We start from the raw sequence: 21,476 nt of genomic DNA on the forward strand, positions 1-21,476 counted from the left end.
TCAACATTTAGAGTCATCACCAGAAAAATAACACCAGAAAAATAACTTATTTGACAATTTTCAACTGTTTCAAGTACATTTTCACTTGAAATAAGTAGGAAAATCTGCCTCTGGGATTGATCTTCTTATTACAAGCAAAAAAAATCTTGTTCCACTGGCAGATTTTTCTACTTATTTTAAGTGAAAATCTACTTGAAATTTGAAAATTGTTGTTTTTTCCAGTGATGAGTCTTGTTTTAAGTGTAATGAGATTTTTTTTACTAAAATGAAACATTTTAACTAGAAATAAGACAAATATTCTTGTTAAGATTTTGAGTTTTTGTACTTATCCTGTGAAGGACAGAGGCATATTGATAAGTTCAGAAAACTGTTTTTTATTTTTGTGTTTTGATGGCATTACCCAGTGGATATTTCAAGCTTACAGAAGGCTGCATTTAACTGCTGCTATGTCATTCCTGCAGTATTTCTGCAGGTGTTTTGGTCACTGCTATTATTTGTAATATATTATATTATTTGTAATCAGCACAAATGATCTGTCCCCATATGATCAAATCCACCATCCCCCCTGATTTTTTTTTACAACTCGAGTACTGCTCACATCCATATAGAAACAGCAATAACAAAGATCACAATAAAGAAAAAAGTCATCCACCCATTACCTGAACCCAATACTTTGTATCCAGGGTCAAAGGAATCTGCTGGAGTTTATCTCTAGTGCCTTCAAACCAGAGTCAAGTCAAGGTTACACCCCGGAGAGGTTTCCAGTCCATCACAGTACTACATGTAGACACACCAGCACGCACACTCACATTCATTTCTAGGCCTGAATTACACTCAATATTTAGCCCAACATGGATGTGTTTATTGGCTGTTTGAGAAAGTCAGTACCTGGTGAAAGCTCCTGCAAGCAGTGAGATGACATAAAAGGTATGCACAGAAAGTCCCCAACTGATATTTGAACCAGGAACCACCAAGCCACAGTGCTGCCCTAGAAAAACAAAACCAAACACAAAAGGAAACTAAATCGAAAAAAAACAAAAACAAATCTTGCTTAAGTTTACATTGTTTGATGACACTCCAGTCCTTGACACAATAAGTGTTATTTTTTAACATGCACAGTTTTACCCAAGTACCATCAAACAATCTCTGGATTTTTGTATTATGATGGACTGTGCAATATAGGTTATCTATCATTTTATCTCCTTACCACTGGGAAGTGCATTGACTTTTGTTGTACTGCTGTGCAATGACAATGAAGCCATTCTAATTATAATTTTGATTGTTTGAGCATAAATGAGCATGCATGTGAAATGTGAGAGGAAAACCTTTCCATGTTGATATCATGTGGGATAGACTGGTGACCTGTCCAGGGTGTAACCCCTGCCTCTCACCTGTAATAGCTGGGATAGGCTCCAGCAGACCCCCGGGACCATATACTGTAAGAATGAAAATAATGTGAAAATAATGACATGTTAAACTAAAGTGTGTCCTATAATCAGCATCACATGTGTCTTCAGTTTGACTATCTAAAGCAGGGGTCGGCAACCCAAAATGTTGAAAGAGCCCTATTGGTCTTGTATAAGCCTTATAATGAAGGCAAGCGGGGGGAAGATTTTATTTTTCATTATGCACTTTGAGAAAAAAGTCGAAATGTCGAGAAAAAAGTCGAAATGTCAAGATTAATGTTGAAGTACAATCTTGAGGAAAAAAGTTGAAATGTCGAGAAAAAAGTTGAAATGTCGAGAAAAAAGTCGAAATGTCAAAAAAAAAGTCGAAATACTGAGAAAAAAGTCGAAATGTTGAGGAAATAGTCAAAATTTCGTGAAAAAAGTCGAAATGTTGAGGAAAAAGGTCAAAATGTAGAGAAAAAAGTCAAAATCTCGAGAAAAAAGTCGAGATGTTGAGAAAAAAAGTCAAAATGTAGAGAAAAAAAGTCGAAATGTCGAGATTAAAAAGGAAAGGAAAAAGGGAGAAAAAAACAGGAAAAAAAGGAAAAAAGGAAGAAAAAAGCAAAAAAAGAAAAGAAAAAAAGAGAAAAAAAGGAAAAAAAAGAAGGAAAAAAAGAGAAAAAAGAAAAAAGAAAAAAGGAAATAAACGGTCAAACATTTTTGAAAAAGCTCCAGGAGCCACTAGGGCGGCGCTAAAGAGCCACGGGTTGCCCACCCCTTGTCTAAAGGATGAAAAGTCATCACTCTGTTTGGTATCATGGTGTTTACCACTCTGAACATGGACAGAAGAAAGCAAAGCAGAGAGCTGTCTGAGGAGATCTGAAAGAAAATTATAGATAAGCGGGTTAAATGTAAAGGCTATTAGATCATCCCCAAGCAGCTTGATGTTCTTGTGATTACAGTTGCAAATTTCATTCAGAAGTTTAAGATCCACATGACTGTTGCTAAACCTCCCTGGACGTGGTCACAAGAGCAAAACTGATGACAAACCCAAGAGATAGATGGCTAACAGTAACCAAAGAGCCCAGAACAAGTTCCAAAGAGATTCAAGGAACACTCTTTAGATTATTTATTTATTTCGATCATGTGCTCAATATGGTACACTCATTCATAACATGTTGTGTAATCATTTGGATCGAAAAGGAATAGGCTGAAGCTCTGAGCTTATAAATGCCTACCCTTTAACCTTCACATTATTATTATTTAAACTTTCTATAACAAATGCTTTCTAGCATTTCCACCCAAAAAAGAAGCAAACACAAAACACAAAAAAATATATATATATGTAACAACAAAGAACCAGTAAGAAAAGAAAAAGGAAAAATAAATAATAAATAGTCCCAATTAAAACAAGGACAAAAAGATCAGTAATTATTACCTGCATAATTCCATAATTCTCTCTCTTGCATCTTATCCTTTAATCTTGTTGGTATTTACCAATCATGGTCTGTTTTAAACTATTTTTAAACTGTATGATGTTTTTACTTTGTTTCAGATTATCTGGCAAGCTATTCCACAACTTAACCCCTGTAACTGAAATACACACACTTTTAAGTGTTGTTTTAACTGTTGGTTGTTTGAGATTATGTTCCCCCCTTAACTCATATTGCCCATCTCTATCCTTAAACAGTTTTTGTATGTTGCAGGGGAGTGAAACTTACATCGGTGTAAGATCGCACCATCAGCCACTGTTTGAGCCAAAGTGGACAAAACAAATGATTAAAATCCAAAAAGTAAAAAGCCAGATTGGAATGAGTCAAAATGCATGTTTTTGGTAAGTCATATGAGCTCTATTCACCGATGCAAAAATAAAGCTTTCAAAGAACAAACAAAAAAGAAAGACCAGTGTACCATGTGAAACATGGATGAGACCTTGGTTATTATATGTTTTGGAGCTGCTTTACTGCATCACAGCATGTCCTGAATCTGTGCAATGGTACAATGACATCTCGAAACAAACACAACCTTCTGGAGCCAAGTATGTTGTGCAGGGTCAGAAAGCTTGATCCCTATTTATTTTCAAAAGTATATTTAAACAATAGAAAAGTGTACATCTTCATTGTTTCTGTTGGCTAACATTGTAAATACCACCTAAAAATGCAGACATGCCCTTTTAATTTACATACAATCACCAATTGTTGAATGTGCTTCCTGGCATACGATGAACAATGTGCCTTGAATTTCAAATATCCTTTTGCTTTGCACTGATAATGGGAAATAGAGGATTTTCCTTTATGGTGCATCCCAGGATTAAAATGATAGAGCTGTTTAAATCTCATGCTATTTTCAGTCTTTACTGTGTGACGTTGTTCTATGTTTCCTCAACGCTTGTGTGATTTTTAGCTTTGCGCCCAAATTGGTCTGGGGAGTTATCATGCCCTCATTGAAGTAAATGAGTAAATATTTGTATTCCTGGCATATCCCTCAATGACTCTTTGGACTTCATGAGTTAATGTGTGACAATTCTGGGTCTCCGGAAAGAGCCTAGAGACAATTTCTGTTGTAATAGACGCCATATAAATAAAATTGAATTGAATTGAAAAAGTTCTGGTAATGCAACAAGATGATACCAATAAACTGCCACATGACCATCCCTTATGTCATTTCATCAATGAATGTGGTATTACTGCTATCTCAACATTTAGAGTCATCACCAGAAAAATAACACCAGAAAAATAACTTATTTGACAATTTTCACCTGTTCCAAGTAAATTTTCACTTGAAATAAGTAGGAAAATCTGCCAGTGGGACAAGATTTATCTTCTCATTACAGGCAAAAAAAATCTTGTTCCACTCGCAGATTTTTCTACTTATTTCAAGTGAAAATCTACTTGAAACAGGTGAAAATTGTTGTTTTTTCCAGTGATGAGTTTTGTTTTAGATGTCATGAGATTTTTTTTTACTAAAATGAGACATTTTAACTAGAAATAAGACAAATATTCTTGTTAAGATTTTGAGTTTTTGCAGTGATCCATTTTACTTATCCTGTGAAGGACAGAGTCATATTGATAAGTTCAGAAAAGTGTTTTTTATTGTTGTGTTTTGATGTATTTGATGTAAGCCCAGTGGATATTTAAAGCTTACAGAAGGCTGCATTTAACTGCTGCTATGTCATTCCTGCAGTATTTCTGCAGGTGTTTTGGTCACTGCTATTATTTGTAATATATTATATTATTTTTAATCAGCACAAATTATCTATGATAAAATCCACCATCCCCCCTGATTTTTTTTTTTTTTTTTACAACTCGAGTACTGCCAGTATATAAAAAAAATTGAATTGAAAAAGTTCTGGTAATGCAACAAGATGATACCAATGAACTGCCACGTGACCCTGGAAATCATTTCATTTATTAATGAATGCAACTGAAGCAGGATATATAGCGAATAGCAAAGACGTGAAGACCACTATTTAAAAAAAAAAAGTGGATTTTATTCATTGGTTCACTTGTAATGCCCCCCTGTGTATAAGGAGACGCGCTGCGGCCGCAGACCGCAGCGCGCACATTCCTGCAGTCATGAGGCCGGGCTGATCTGAGTCACACGCCACAGAGAGTCGCACAGGAACAAGTCGAGCACATTGAGACTCCAAAACCAAACACAGCGAAGTCTGTATGAACAGAAACACGTTACTACTTTCAATGAATGTTATCTGCGTGTTTGTTCTCGCGGAAGGAGGATTACACCGAGAGAGACAGGGGAGTGCGGCCATGACCGCTTCACGGGGAGCGCAGGTAGGACACGGTTTATTATCTCTTATAAATAGTGCCTGTCATGAATGTTGACTTGGGTTTCATTGTCTGACTCGAAAAAAAAAGGTTGTATTTATACAATCAGCCCTCTATAAGACAGACACAAGAAGTCCATACTGCAGAAGGATGTGAACATTGTGAGAACATATCTGTAAATCTGACAGCCAGCCTGCAGCTTAACCTTTTGGATGTGAAGACGTGATCTTTTGTCCAAGAGCAGTCAAAATGAAACCCTTAGGGTCATATTTACAACAAGCATAAAACATGAATAAATTTTTGCTTGTTTTAATGTTTTAAGAGAACTTTTCCACCTTTAAACACATGAAAGTGGAAGTAAAACCCTGCAGATGCTGCTTGAGATAAATAAAAGCGTCTGCTTGCATATTTGTCAACCACATGTTTTTTCTTCTTTCTCTCACTTTTTAAGTAGTTGCAGTGTCAGCAGGCAATGACAAACCCCCATCCTTCTCCGTGTGTCTTTATTAACAAGCACATGAGTGAAAATGAAGAACTCACAAGAGTTGGCTCCAGTTTTGACACCTCACTGTTATTATGCGCCTCCGTCAAAGGCGGCCATTGCCTGCCAGAATCTGATTTCTGGTCTGGCTAAAATGTCAGATTTTCAGATTATGAAGCTCAAGAATTAGATCAAGTCATATTTAGGCAGAAACAACTTTTCATTAACTGTATTTGGCCTTCAATCATTTTTTGGCAGGTGAAAATGCCTATTTTGTGTTGTAATGGTCCTTTAAAAGAGTTAAAAGCAATCCTGTGAACTCTAGTGTTTATATTATGAAGCTCAAGAATAAGATCAAATCATAGTTAGGTAGAAACAACCTTTCATTAACTGTATTTGGCCTTTTTGGCCTTTTGGCCTCACTTTTTGGCACGACACCGGCACCGACGTGCATGGGACTAAAAACGGAACCGGAGGCAAGACGTAGCATTTGCCGTAATCTTCTATCATTTCATCATTTTATCTGGCAGATATTAAGCTGCTGACAGGATCAGATGTTGAGGATCGGTGTCATGGGGGAACACCCTTCATCTCCAGACACTGCGCCGCTGCCAAGCTGGAGACTCGCCTCATTCTTTCATAAAGGTAACACCCCCCCAAAAGCCAAATAAAAACTGTAAAGTATCTTTTCTTTTACTGTATAGTTGGTCTTTTTCTATTTAAAAACAAAAAGGATAGAGTCTGTGGTCGACGTTCTGAAACAACATGATGAAGTCACCGCAGTTCAGGCCGCCAGCTCTGAAAGCAGAAGTATAGTCCGCTGTAATTTCCTTCTGTTTTTAGACTTCTAGCGTGTCAAGCAAACAGTGAACATGTTTATCTGAGATAAAGCCCGTGGCCTCTCCGAGGGGCCGTTTAGGACGGGGTTACACCCGTACATGAAGCCCCATGAAGCGTGACATGTCCAGCCTCGTCTGCTTCACATGACCCAGCCAGAGGAAGGACAGGCAAGTTTATTATAGCACAATTCAACACAAGGTAATTCAAAGTGCTTTACATCAACATTAAAAGCAGCAAGACACAAGGAAACAATAAATAACAAATACAATGAAATAAAATGATAAGTAAAGAGGTAAAATAATAAAAAGCACAAGTTGTTAAAAATAAGGGCAGTAGAGTAAAGCAGGTAAGTTCATTTAAGAGTACGCTTCAGTAAACAGTAATGTTTTTATCCTGATTTAAAGGAGCTACAGTTGGAGCAGACCTCAGGTCTACAGGAAGTTTGTTCCACCGGTGAGGAGCAGAATAACTGAACGCTGCCTCACCTTGCTTGGTTCTGGTTCTGGAACCACAACAAACCAGATCCAGATGAACCTCAGGGGTCTGGGAGCTTCATAGGAACTAACAGATCAACCATGTATTTTGGTCCAAGACCATTCAGGTCTTTGTAGACCAGCAGTAAGATTTTAAACTCTACCCTTTGACTCACTGGAAGCCAGTGTAGTGATTTCATGACCGGTGTAATGCTGTCCAGTTTCCTGGTGTGATATGGTCCAATTTCCTGGTGTAATATGGTCCAGTTTCCTGGTGTAATGTGGTCCAGTTTCCTGGTGTAATATGGTCCAGTTTCCTGGTGTAATATGGTCCAGTTTCCTGGTGTAATATGGTCCAGTTTCCTGGTGTAATGTGGTCCAGTTTCCTGGTGTAATGTGGTCCAGTTTCCTGGTGTAATATGGTCCAGTTTCCTGGTGTAATATGGTCCAGTTTCCTGGTGTAATATGGTCCAGTTTCCTGGTGTAATATGGTCCAGTTTCCTGGTGTAATATGGTCCAGTTTCCTGGTGTAATATGGTCCAGTTTCCTGGTGTAATATGGTCCAGTTTCCTGGTGTAATATGGTCCAGTTTCCTGGTGTAATATGGTCCAGTTTCCTGGTGTAATATGGTCCAGTTTCCTGGTGTAATATGGTCCAGTTTCCTGGTGTAATATGGTCCAGTTTCCTGGTGTAATATGGTCCAGTTTCCTGGTGTAATGTGGTCCAGTTTCCTGGTGTAATGTGGTCCAGTTTCCTGGTGTAATATGGTCCAGTTTCCTGGTGTAATATTTTCCAGTTTCCTGGTGTAATGTGGTCCAGTTTCCTGGTGTAATATGGTCCAGTTTCCTGGTGTAATATTTTCCAGTTTCCTGGTGTAATGTGGTCCAGTTTCCTGGTGTAATATGGTCCAGTTTCCTGGTGTAATATGGTCCAGTTTCCTGGTGTAATATTTTCCAGTTTCCTGGTGTAATGTGGTCCAGTTTCCTGGTGTAATATGGTCCAGTTTCCTGGTGTAATATGGTCCAGTTTCCTGGTGTAATATGGTCCAGTTTCCTGGTGTAATGTGGTCCAGTTTCCTGGTGTAATGTGGTCCAGTTTCCTGGTGTAATGTGGTCCAGTTTCCTGGTGTAATATGGTCCAGTTTCCTGGTGTAATATGGTCCAGTTTCCTGGTGTAATATGGTCCAGTTTCCTGGTGTAATGTGGTCTAGTTTCCTGGTGTAATATGGTCCAGTTTCCTGGTGTAATGTGGTCCAGTTTCCTGGTGTAATATGGTCCAGTTTCCTGGTGTAATGTGGTCCAGTTTCCTGGTGTAATATGGTCCAGTTTCCTGGTGTAATGTGGTCCAGTTTCCTGGTGTAATGTGGTCCAGTTTCCTGGTGTAATATGGCCCAGTTTCCTGGTGTAATATGGTCCAGTTTCCTGGTGTAATGTGGTCCAGTTTCCTGGTGTAATGTGGTCCAGTTTCCTGGTGTAATATGGTCCAGTTTCCTGGTGTAATATGGTCCAGTTTCCTGGTGTAATGTGGTCCAGTTTCCTGGTGTAATATGGTCCAGTTTCCTGGTGTAATGTGGTCCAGTTTCCTGGTGTAAGAATGTCCAGTTTCCTGGGTTAATATGGTCCAGTTTCCTGGTGTAATATGGTCCAGTTTCCTGGTGTAATATTTTCCAGTTTCCTGGTGTAATGTGGTCCAGTTTCCTGGTGTAATATGGTCCAGTTTCCTGGTGTAATATTTTCCAGTTTCCTGGTGTAATGTGGTCCAGTTTCCTGGTGTAATATGGTCAAGTTTCCTGGTGTAATGTGGTCCAGTTTCCTGGTGTAATATGGTCCAGTTTCCTGGTGTAATATGGTCCAGTTTCCTGGTGTAATATGGTCCAGTTTCCTGGTGTAATATGGTCCAGTTTCCTGGTGTAATATGGTCCAGTTTCCTGGTGTAATATGGTCCAGTTTCCTGGTGTAATATTTTCCAGTTTCCTGGTGTAATGTGGTCCAGTTTCCTGGTGTAATATGGTCCAGTTTCCTGGTGTAATGTGGTCCAGTTTCCTGGTGTAATGTGGTCCAGTTTCCTGGTGTAATGTGGTCCGGTTTCCTGGTGTAATATGGTCCAGTTTCCTGGTGTAATATGGTCCAATTTCCTGGTGTAATATGGTCCAGTTTCCTGGTGTAATGTGGTCCAGTTTCCTGGTGTAATATGGTCCAGTTTCCTGGTGTAATATGGTCCAATTTCCTGGTGTAATATGGTCCAGTTTCCTGGTGTAATATGGTCCAGTTTCCTGGTGTAATGTGGTCCAGTTTCCTGGTGTAATATGGTCCAGTTTCCTGGTGTAATATGGTCCAGTTTCCTGGTGTAATATGGTCCAGTTTCCTGGTGTAATGTGGTCCAGTTTCCTGGTGTAATATGGTCCAGTTTCCTGGTGTAATGTGGTCCAGTTTCCTGGTGTAATGTGGTCCGTTTTCCTGGTGTAATGTGGTCCGGTTTCCTGGTGTAATATGGTCCAGTTTCCTGGTGTAATATGGTCCAATTTCCTGGTGTAATATGGTCCAGTTTCCTGGTGTAATGTGGTCCAGTTTCCTGGTGTAATGTGGTCCAGTTTCCTGGTGTAATGTGGTCCGGTTTCCTGGTGTAATATGGTCCAGTTTCCTGGTGTAATATGGTCCAGTTTCCTGGTGTAATATGGTCCAGTTTCCTGGTGTAATGTGGTCCAGTTTCCTGGTGTAATGTGGTCCAGTTTCCTGGTGTAATATGGTCCAGTTTCCTGGTGTAATATGGTCCAGTTTCCTGGTGTAATATGGTCCAGTTTCCTGGTGTAATATGGTCCAGTTTCCTGGTGTAATATGGTCCAGTTTCCTGGTGTAACATGGTCCAGTTTCCTGGTGTAATATGGTCCAGTTTCCTGGTGTAATGTGGTCCAGTTTCCTGGTGTAATGTGGTCCAGTTTCCTGGTGTAATATGGTCCAGTTTCCTGGTGTAATATGGTCCAGTTTCCTGGTGTAATGTGGTCCAGTTTCCTGGTGTAATATGGTCCAGTTTCCTGGTGTAATATTTTCCAGTTTCCTGGTGTAATGTGGTCCAGTTTCCTGGTGTAATATGGTCCAGTTTCCTGGTGTAATATTTTCCAGTTTCCTGGTGTAATGTGGTCCAGTTTCCTGGTGTAATATGGTCCAGTTTCCTGGTGTAATATGGTCCAGTTTCCTGGTGTAATATTTTCCAGTTTCCTGGTGTAATGTGGTCCAGTTTCCTGGTGTAATATGGTCCAGTTTCCTGGTGTAATATGGTCGTTTCCTGGTGTAATATGGTCCAGTTTCCTGGTGTAATATGGTCCAGTTTCCTGGTGTAATGTGGTCCAGTTTCCTGGTGTAATGTGGTCCAGTTTCCTGGTGTAATGTGGTCCAGTTTCCTGGTGTAATATGGTCCAGTTTCCTGGTGTAATATGGTCCAGTTTCCTGGTGTAATATGGTCCAGTTTCCTGGTGTAATGTGGTCTAGTTTCCTGGTGTAATATGGTCCAGTTTCCTGGTGTAATGTGGTCCAGTTTCCTGGTGTAATATGGTCCAGTTTCCTGGTGTAATGTGGTCCAGTTTCCTGGTGTAATATGGTCCAGTTTCCTGGTGTAATGTGGTCCAGTTTCCTGGTGTAATGTGGTCCAGTTTCCTGGTGTAATATGGCCCAGTTTCCTGGTGTAATATGGTCCAGTTTCCTGGTGTAATGTGGTCCAGTTTCCTGGTGTAATGTGGTCCAGTTTCCTGGTGTAATATGGTCCAGTTTCCTGGTGTAATGTGGTCCAGTTTCCTGGTGTAATGTGGTCCAGTTTCCTGGTGTAATATGGTCCAGTTTCCTGGTGTAATATGGTCCAGTTTCCTGGTGTAATGTGGTCCAGTTTCCTGGTGTAATATGGTCCAGTTTCCTGGTGTAATATGGTCCAGTTTCCTGGTGTGATATGGTCCAGTTTCCTGGTGTAATATGGTCCAGTTTCCTGGTGTAATGTGGTCCAGTTTCCTGGTGTAATAATGTCCAGTTTCCTGGTGTAATATGGTCCAGTTTCCTGGTGTAATATGGTCCAGTTTCCTGGTGTAATATGGTCCAGTTTCCTGGTGTAATATTTTCCAGTTTCCTGGTGTAATGTGGTCCAGTTTCCTGGTGTAATATGGTCCAGTTTCCTGGTGTAATATTTTCCAGTTTCCTGGTGTAATGTGGTCCAGTTTCCTGGTGTAATATGGTCCAGTTTCCTGGTGTAATATTTTCCAGTTTCCTGGTGTAATGTGGTCCAGTTTCCTGGTGTAATATGGTCAAGTTTCCTGGTGTAATGTGGTCCAGTTTCCTGGTGTAATATGGTCCAGTTTCCTGGTGTAATATGGTCCAGTTTCCTGGTGTAATATGGTCCAGTTTCCTGGTGTAATATGGTCCAGTTTCCTGGTGTAATATGGTCCAGTTTCCTGGTGTAATATGGTCCAGTTTCCTGGTGTAATATGGTCCAGTTTCCTGGTGTAATATGGTCCAGTTTCCTGGTGTAATGTGGTCCAGTTTCCTGGTGTAATATGGTCCAGTTTCCTGGTGTAATGTGGTCCAGTTTCCCGGTGTAATGTGGTCCAGTTTCCTGGTGTAATGTGGTCCGGTTTCCTGGTGTAATATGGTCCAGTTTCCTGGTGTAATATGGTCCAATTTCCTGGTGTAATATGGTCCAGTTTCCTGGTGTAATATGGTCCAGTTTCCTGGTGTAATGTGGTCCAGTTTCCTGGTGTAATGTGGTCCAGTTTCCTGGTGTAATATGGTCCAGTTTCCTGGTGTAATATGGTCCAGTTTCCTGGTGTAATGTGGTCCAGTTTCCTGGTGTAATATGGTCCAGGTTCCTGGTGTAATATGGTCCAGTTTCCTGGTGTAATGTGGTCCAGTTTCCTGGTGTAATATGGTCCAGTTTCCTTGTGTAATATGGTCCAGTTTCCTGGTGTAATATGGTCCAGTTTCCTGGTGTAATATGGTCCAGTTTCCTGGTGTAATATGGTCCAGTTTCCTGGTGTAATGTGGTCCAGTTTCCTGGTGTAATATGGTCCAGTTTCCTGGTGTAATATGGTCCAGTTTCCTGGTGTTTGTAAGGACTCTGGATCAGCGTTCTGGATCAGCTGCAGCTGCCTGATTGATTTCTTGTTAAGGCCTGTAAAGATGCCATTGCAATAATCCAACCTACTGAAAATGAATGCATGAATAAGTTCTTTCCATGTCTTGTTTAGACAGAAACCCCTTAATACCTAGCAATGTTTTTTAGGTGGTAATAGGCAGATTTAGTGATAATCTTTAGATGGCTGTTGAAGTTCAGGTCTGAGTCAATAATTACACCAAGATTTCGGGCAGTCGGGATGTAGGTCCTCAACATACATTTGCTATATTTTTTAAAATGCTGTTAATTATACCATCATAATCTCGATTTGATTTCCATCTGAATTTTCTGTGTGCTTTATTAGTTTCAGTAAAGTTTGATGAACTGATACTTGGTATACTCACATGATTCTGGCATGTGTGAACTGAGGTGGTATACCTCAGTATATCTTAGTTTTGGTGCTGGTTCATGTTTGTACCCAACCCAGTTGCTGCAAAGGAGTTGCCCTTCAAAAGGCTGATAAAGGTTTTTGATTCCGATTTTATTCAAGTGTTTCTGCATCAGACACAAAATGTGACCTGGTCACAATTATCAATTGAAATGAAAAATGAAGTGATTTTCAGTGCAATGGTGCTTTTAGAGAGCTTTTTTTTCTCCTGAGAATCCTTCCAAACCATGATTTCTTGTAAACTTCACACGAGGGCTGAAAAGCAGGTCTCAGGATTTTTGAACATATTTCTGGGAACTGACCTTTAAAAACCTTCCCAGATTGAGCAATTACCGACTATGGACACATTTTCATGGTCAATAAATCAAGTGTACGGAACATACACTTCTTCTGCTTCAGTGACTGTTTCCTCTTTTGTTCCATAATTTTCCTTTGTGTTTCTTTTTTGAAGTTTCTTTTTTTCCTTCTTTATATATATATGTATATATATATATATATATATATATATATATATATATATATATATATATATATATATATATATATACATATTCATACACATACCGTATTTTCTGGACTATAAGCCGCACCTGTATATAAGCCGCATCCACTCTATTTAAAAAAAAAGATATGCAAGCCGCAAATATTTATGTTGTTAGATTAGACATTTACTACATGTACAGAAGGATTTTGAACTGTAAATGATGTACATGTTTGTACCTAAATAGATCCTTTCCTAACAGTGTCTTTTAACACGGCAGCAACTTTGCTGATTAAAACTGGACAGAACCAAGAGAAAATAACCAGTATTTATTTATCTATTTATCTGTTGAAATCTGCTTCTACCTACTTCTATCTGCTAAAGAAGAAGTGGCGTATTCTTCTTTGCATTTATTTTGTCTTAGTTTTTATTCTAATTCCGGTTAGAGCGCCTGAGTGGTGGAAGAAAAATCCACAGAATAGCCGCACCTTTGTATAAGCTGCATGGTTCAAAACCTATGAAAAAAGTAGCGGCTTATAGTCCAGAAAATACGGTATATACCTGTATACATGCACACGCATAACATTACACATAACACATAAATCCCATTTAACATATCTGAAAAGGGATAGGAAGAAGTAAAACGTATTTAATCCCACCCCTTCTCCAGTAGTCCGTAAATATACTTTACATTTATTCGATTAAGATGAGTAGATAACTCTAGTTCTGTTATTTTTCTTTTAGCACCTAGTCATCTCTGAGATGATGGAGGACCAGAATGGGGTTTGCCAGGTGATGGAGGAAGACGAGGACGACGTTCAGGTCCAACAAACCAAAGCCGAGTCCCAGATTAGCAACAACAGAACTACTTGGTTAAATGGTAGCTGAATTTTGTCTGGTTTTATTTGTTTAATCTCACCAGAAAAAAAAAAGTCTTAATTTGTATAACATTTGCAAAAGAGACCGCGTTAATCTGGGTCCACTGATTTATGACCACACAGATTAACCATAGTGCTGTCTTCGGGTCAAGGAAGGAGGAAGGGAGGAAGGACAAAAGAAAAGAAGGAAGGAAGGGAGAAAAGAATGAAGGAAGGAAAGAAGGGAGGAAAGAAGGAAGGAAGGGAAAAAAGAAGAAAGGAAGGAAGGGAGGAAAGAAGGAAGGAAGGAAGAAAAGAAGGAAGGAAGGGAGAAAAGAAGGGATAAAAGAAGGAAGGAAGGAAAGAAGGAAGGAAGGCAAAAAAGAAGGAAGGAAGGGAGGAAAGAAGGAAGGAAGGAAGAAAAGAAGGAAAGAAGGGATAAAAGAAGGAAGGAAGGAAGGGGCGAAAAGAAGGAAGGAAGGAAAGAAGGGAGGAAAGAAGGAAGGAAGGGAAAAAAGAAGGAAGGAAGGAAGGAAGGAAGGAAGGAAGGAAGGAAGGAAGGAAGGAAGGAAGGAAGGAAGGAAGGAAGGAAGGAAGGAAGGAAGGAAGGAAGGAAGGAAGGGATAAAAGAAGGAAGGAAGGAAGGGGAGAAAAGAAGGAAGGAAGGGAGAAAAGAAGGAAGGAAGGAAAGAAGGGAGGAAGGGAAAAAAGAAGGAAGGAAGGAAGGAAGGAAGGAAGGAAGGAAGGAAGGAAGGAAGGGAAAAAAGAAGGAAGGAAGGAAGGAAGGAAGGAAGGAAGGAAGGAAGGAAGGAAGGAAGGAAGGAAGGAAGGAAGGGAGGAAGGGAGGAAAGACGGAATGAAGGGAGAAAAGAAGGAAGGAAGGAAGGAAGGCAGAAAAGAAGGGAAAAAAGAAGGAAGGAAGGGAGAAAAGGAGGCAGGAGGGAAGGAAGGAAGGAAGGAAGGAAGGAAGGAAGGAAGGAAGGAAGGAAGGAAGGAAGGAAGGAAGGAAGGAAGGAAGGAAGGAAGGGAAGAAATAAGGAAGGAATGGAGAAAAGAAGGAAGGAAGGAAGGGAGGAAAGAAGGAAGGAAGGAAGAAAAGAAGGAAGGAAGGGAGAAAAGAAGGGAGAAAAGAAGGAAGGAAGGAAAGAAGGAAGGAAGGGAAAAAAGAAGGAAGGAAGGGAGGAAAGAAGGAAGGAAAGAAGAAAAGAAGGAAAGAAGGAAGGGGCGAAAAGAAGGAAGGAAGGAAAGAAGGGAGGAAAGAAGGAAGGAAGGGAAAAAAGAAGGAAGGAAGGGAGGAAAGAAGGAAGGAAAGAAGAAAAGAAGGAAAGAAGGAAGGGAGAAAAGAAGGAAGGAAGGAAAGAAGGGAGGAAAGAAGGAAGGAAGGGAAAAAAGAAGGAAGGAAGGAAGAAAGGAAGGAAGGAAGGAAGGAAGGAAGGAAGGAAGGAAGGAAGGAAGGAAGGAAGGAAGGAAGGAAGGGAAAAAAGAAGGAAGGAAGGAAGGAAGGAAGGAAGGAAGGAAGGAAGGAAGGAAGGAAGGAAGGAAGGAAGGAAGGGAGAACAGAAGGAAGGAAGGGAGAAAAGAAGGAAGGAAGGAAGGAAGGAAGGAAGGAAGGAAGGAAGGAAGGAAAGAAGGGAAAAAAGAAGGAAGGAAGGGAGAAAAGAAGGCAGGAAGGAAAGAAGGGAAGAAATAAGGAAGGAATGGAGAAAAGAAGGAAGGAAGGAAGGGAGAAGGAAGGAGAGAGCAGGAGGAAAGAAGGACAGGAGAATTAGGTCATTTTGACCCAAAGACAGTACAAGGTTAATGCTACTTCTTCCTGCTGCACATTTTCTCAATGTTAAACATTTTCTTATACTTTTAAAACACCATCTTGTCCTTGTTTTTCTGTTAATCTTACCTTTTTAACATTTAACTAATGATGCAATCATGCACTGGCTCTCCACTCCTCCTCAGGTCAGTGCGTTGCAGCGATACGCAGCAGTTCAGCACTGAACCCCAGGTTTGATCTGTCTGTGTGCCGGGCCAAGCTGGAGACGGAGGGTTTCCAGGTCAGCACCGACAGTAACGCCCAAGCAAATTCTTCACGTTTACATGCTGGACCTTCAATTAGTTTGGTTTGTGTTTGTTTTCTTGGCGTTAGATTCCAGACGGTGACATGGAAGTCCCACTGAAAACTGCTCTGGATGTCCCCTCAGTCAGGAGATACATCGTTTTCAACTCTGGCCTTTTCCATTTTATAATGGCGCCGGTATGATTACCCAGCATTCAAGATTTAGGATTTTTCATCAGCATTCTCACAGGAAATATTACAGGACTGTCTCAGAAAATTAGAATATTGTGATAAAGTTCTTTATTTTCTGTAATGCAATTAAAAAAACAAAAATGTCATACATTCTGGATTCATTACAAATCAACTGAAATATTGCAAGCCTTTTATTATTTTAATATTGCTGATCATGGCTTACAGCTTAAGAAAACTCAAATATCCTATCTCAAAAAATTAGAATATTCTGGGAACCTTAATCTTAAACTGTAAGCCATAATCAGCAATATTAAAATAATAAAAGGCTTGCAATATTTCAGTTGATTTTTAATGAATCCAGAATGTATGACATTTTTGTTTTTTTAATTGCATTACAGAAAATAAAGAACTTTATCACAATATTCTAATTTTCTGAGACAGTCCTGTACATCTGTAGTGTAACTGATAATACTTAAATAATCAATGAAAAGCCTAAGTATTTTACAATTTAGGGCTTTGGCACTGTTTGTGTGGATTTGTATAGTAAATTAAAAAAAATACCTGAACTTATTCATAGGTCTTCAAAATAGTCTGTAAACATATGAACTATTGATGAATGTGTTTCCACCAGGTGCTGTATATAGTGGTTTGGTGTGCCGCCTTCTCCACCCTCCATCTCTACATCACCGTCAGTGACTACTGGGTCCTCTGTCTCTCCGTCAGCCTCGTCTCCATCTTCCTCACCACCGCCATCATCTTCGTGCTTCATTACAGCAACAAGGAGGTATCGGGTCTTGCAGTTTAACGGCTGACGAGTTTGTTCTCGATCTTACGTAAGAGTATGGATGTTAAACTTAGGCGCATCGGAAAAGGTCGTGTTTACATACTTTTGATTGTTTCATTTATTTAGTTTAGTTTAGTTTAGAGTTTAGTTACAAATAATTAAAAAACACAAATACAGATAATAATCAATTGAGGTTTGTAAAATGGGACTCCCCAGAAGCTACTGTAGCTTATGAATAAGGGCCCAGTCACACAGCAAAACAACTATAAATTACACATATAATATATAAATAATAAAATAAAATAAAATAAAATAAGAAAAAACACAAAAAAAAAACCTGGAGACCTCCTCAGATTTCCTAGATACAAATATATTCTTATAAAAATAATACATCAGGTATTGGTACATCAAATAATTTAATAAGAGACATAATTTAATAACAATTTTTGTTTTAGTCTTTTTTTTTAAATTGAAAGAGATCCAGACTCTTTTATAGCAACTATAAATTTCATTCCAGATTTTTGGACCTTTGCAGGTTACACTGAAACTTGTACAATTCAGTTTCCTTTTTCTTTCCCTTTAAAAGTTGTTTTCCCCTTGTGGCGTGTTCATGAGTGGGAGCATAAATGGGGATGAGATGACAGAGTCTGTCATTGAGTCTAAACACTACATTATACATTACACAGGCATTGTGGAAAATGTTACACTCAGTAAGTTTCAGATTTTTTGTGTTTATTTATCACATAAGTAAAACTCGAAGCGACTGTTAAACTTTTCCTGTTTTAGATCAACGTGAATATAGACATCCGCTTGGTCCAGGTGAACGAGAGGATGGTGAAACACAAGCTGCTGGTGGGTTTGGCTGACTGGGTTCAGAACTGCACTGGAAACATGCAGGTTGGTCCGTCAAATTAGCCCAGGGGAATTCCATTTACTGTCACTGCATGCTCTTTAAATTGGTCATATGAGTTAGGTCTTGAGTATGTGGTTGCTTGCAGCTGTTTTTCTCTTCTTTAGTTGTGTTTTTTTTTATACTTCACAACCCCCCGGAAACAAAGCTCCACTATGTCATTCTGTTTGTCTTTGAACCACACATCAAACAGTGAAGATGTTTTAGAGGTTTTATGCATCTCTTCATTGTGATTCTTCTGACTCTAATTAATCTGTGTTCTACCAAACTCTGCATTTTGAAGTTTTTACATTCACTTTTTAAAGCATTCAAACACACATATAGGAAAACAGTTTAACAACTAACCACATAAGTGTTACGACAAATGAATGTTTGATCAAAAAGGAGATTTCTAACAGCTGTAATGGCAAGGGAGGTTTGTCAGGTTTGACATTTTTCTATTGCTGTTAACTTTTTTAGCAAGTTTTTTTTTTACCTGCCACTGTTTATGTTATGTTTATGTAATAATTGCTTGGGGGTTTATGTTCTGGGTCTCTGGAAAGCGCCTAGAGACAACCTCTGTTGTAATAGACGCTATACAAATAAAATTGAGTTGAATTGAATTGAATTAACTTCAACTGTGCGTCTCTGTAGTTGTACTTCGTGTACTGGGACATGTCCGACTGCTTGAGGACCCTGACTGAAACCTTAGAGGAAAGCAGCTTCGTGACAGCTGACGCACAGGTGAGAGTCAAGTACAGCTCTGTTATGCATGATTATCCAAAAGGGAAACAATTTTAATGTTTTTATTCTTTGTACCTTAATCAATTATTTTTAATTCAGAAACGATTTTTGAGAAATATTTCATATTCTACTCATCAAGCACCTTCTTTAGCAAATTTAAATTATTATCAATTTTTTCTATTAATATGTTTCAAACATGCCTGTTTATGTTTAAGTTAATTCATTAAAACAAGACATTCCAGGCACTTTTCATCATTTTTTTCTGTTATCATCAGATATTCACTCTTATTCAGTTAGAGGTGGGAAGAACTTTCATTTACCTTTTTGTCTTTTACCTCCAGTCACAAATAATTTATCAAATTTCATGGCCCTCAACTCTGGAACCTTTTAGATCGGTCTCTTAAGTTTGCATCATCCTTAAAAATGTTTAGGACCAGCTTGGTGGGGAATCTCTTATCTAGGCTAAATTAATAGGCTATTCTAATTGAAATGAAATTGCCATTTTATGGATATTTTTTGTTTGTGTGTTTATTGTGTTTTTCTTTTTTTCTTTTACCTTTTCTTTTCTTTTTTCTATTGATTTTGTTTTTGTGATTTTGTATTGAGGGGGAGGATTTTTTATAAGCCCTTCGGGCTTCTTTTCCTCTCCTGCAAAATTATTTGTCCTTGTATTGTTAATATAATTACTGTTTTATCATTGTGCATATGAATAAAATAAATAAATAAAAAAAATAATTTTAATGTGTAGGAAAGAATAATTATCTGTGGATTTTGGATGAAGATGGCGTTACATCCCATCGCTTGCGTCCCTCCAGCGATATAGTTACTTATAAATGACCGTTGCCTTTTCCACAGAAGAAACTGAAGAGCAGGTTGTCTCATCTGATTCTGGTGAGCGAGATCCTCCCCGTGGAAGCAGCGTCTGGTGGCTCGAAGGTCCATGAAGACTCAAGTGAACACAGGCCTCTTCTTCAAAACGAGAATGGCGACTGCAGTACCTCACCCCGCCAGCAGAGGGAGACAAACGTCACCTCCAGCTACAGTCTGGTCCCTGACGCTTCCTTACCTGCTCAGGTGAGAGGAATGAGTCTGGTGGCACTGGCAGTGCATAGAAAACTAAAGACATCTACATAAGAGGCCCAACAGTATATAAGGGTCAATGACGAATAAAGATTTTCAACAGGTCAATTTTAAAACAATAAAAAAAGAATATCTATTGCAGTAGTTCAAACATTAAGAATGTTGTGTACACATAAGTGATTTCAGAGTTTTTCGTCAAGATGAATTGGCACTAGCCTTAAAAAAAACATGTGGTGCAACCATGATTTATATTAAAATAAATTAATTTCTTTAACATCTTTTTTTTTTACAAGTTTTCAGTATTATACAAAAATGGTTATTTTTTTAATGGTCGCGCCACATATTTCATAAAATGGACGTCATCAGTCAAACTTTGTATTATGATGGAAATATAAATAAAAATGTGTTGCAATCTTACACACTACAAGATACTTCAGAAATCATGCCAGATAGGGCAGAAGATTGATTTAAAAACATTTAGAGTGATTTTAAAAAAAGTTTAAAGTCTGTGGTCAGACAGTCCCACCACATGACATTTTGACGCTTAAAACAACAACAAAATCCCAAATAACTAGTATTTTTTGTAAAATTCAAGTGAGTCCATATGTGGGACAGGTAGGTCATATATCTGGTATTTTTTTATCCATTTTAACCTTTTTTGAATTGAAAAAAACCCCCCTGTTTTTTAGAAAATATAGGCGTCAGGTCGTTGACCCATAAGCAATATTAGCCTTTTAAATGGGATGAAATGTATGTTCATTTGATTCGGAATTAAATCAAAGGAAAACTAAACATCTAATTCCACTTATTTGCAGCTTTTGTGCAAACAAATCTGAGCAATAGTTAAATTGTGTATTCATCGTAGTTATTGAGCATCTAGATTCATATATAAACGGACTATAGACAATGATGTTCCCACACTGTAACAAAGCTTCACTGTCATACTTTCAGTCCCACCAAAAACAAGTTTCCACATGAAGCCAAAACGTTGACCATCTCTGTTTTGTGCTTATTTTGCAGGCGAAAGCGCACCAGCTTCTGATGATCTACAGTGCAGCGTATGTAAAGCTGCTGGTGTCTGAAAAGCTTTCTGGACCGTCACATCATCGTATGCGGCCTCGGAGGAATCACTGCACCACCGCTCCCATCTGTCTCTGCCAGTACATCAGAAAAAAGATCCTTCAGTAACACGAGGAGCCCAACACACAAACATGTGTGACTATACATATGTGGGAGCATTTTTTTTTCTCTTTTCCTTTTGGACTGATACAAATAAAAGCCCAAAGATCATACATTTCAAAATTCCTGGCACTAAACAACCTCTAATGGACTAAGAACTGTTGGTGGCACAACCAGTACTCGAGTTGTAAAAAAAAGATCAGGGGGGATGGTGGATTTTATCATATGGGGACAGATAATTTGTGCTGATTACAAATAATATAATATATTACAAATAATAGCAGTGACCAAAACACCTGCAGAAATACTGCAGGAATGACATAGCAGCAGTTAAATGCAGCCTTCTGTAAGCTTTAAATATCCACTGGACTTACATCAAATACATCAAAACACAACAATAAAAAACACTTTTCTGAACTTATTAATATGACTCTGTCCTTCACAGGATAAGTAACATGGATCACTGCAAAAACTCACAATCTTAACAAGAATATTTGTCTTATTTCTAGTTAAAATGTCTCATTTTAGTAAAAAAAATCTCATTACACTTAAAACAAGACTCATCACTGGAAAAAACAACAATTTTCACCTGTTTCAAGTAGATTTTTACTTAAAATAAGTAGAAAAATCTGCCAGTGGGACAAGATTTTTTTGCTTGTAATAAGAAGATAAATCTTGTCCCACTGGCAGATTTTTCTACTTATTTCAAGTGAAAAT

At 38.7% G+C, this 21,476-nt stretch overlaps 1 protein-coding gene across 2 annotated transcripts; it reads left to right on the plus strand.

Annotated features, from left to right (window-relative positions):
- Positions 1 to 4,956: 4,956 nt before the first annotated feature.
- On the plus strand, positions 4,957 to 21,322 carry tmem268 (transmembrane protein 268). Of its 2 annotated transcripts, XM_061741762.1 has the most exons (10): positions 4,957 to 5,179; positions 6,185 to 6,299; positions 13,732 to 13,867; positions 15,795 to 15,889; positions 15,982 to 16,089; positions 16,715 to 16,867; positions 17,654 to 17,764; positions 18,411 to 18,500; positions 19,356 to 19,574; positions 20,601 to 21,322. In XM_061741762.1, the coding sequence occupies exons 3-10, from the start codon at positions 13,750 to 13,752 to the stop codon at positions 20,766 to 20,768; spliced, it is 1,062 nt and encodes a 353-aa protein (XP_061597746.1). In that variant the 5' UTR covers positions 4,957 to 5,179; positions 6,185 to 6,299; positions 13,732 to 13,749; the 3' UTR covers positions 20,769 to 21,322. The 2 variants fall into 2 exon arrangements, with proteins under 2 accessions (XP_061597746.1, XP_061597747.1); XM_061741763.1 differs by lacking the exons at positions 4,957 to 5,179; positions 6,185 to 6,299 and adding an exon at positions 6,576 to 6,692.
- Positions 21,323 to 21,476: the final 154 nt, after the last annotated feature.

This window comes from Cololabis saira, chromosome 15, assembly GCF_033807715.1.
Source record: "Cololabis saira isolate AMF1-May2022 chromosome 15, fColSai1.1, whole genome shotgun sequence".
Classification (NCBI taxonomy): Eukaryota; Metazoa; Chordata; class Actinopteri; order Beloniformes; family Belonidae; genus Cololabis; species Cololabis saira.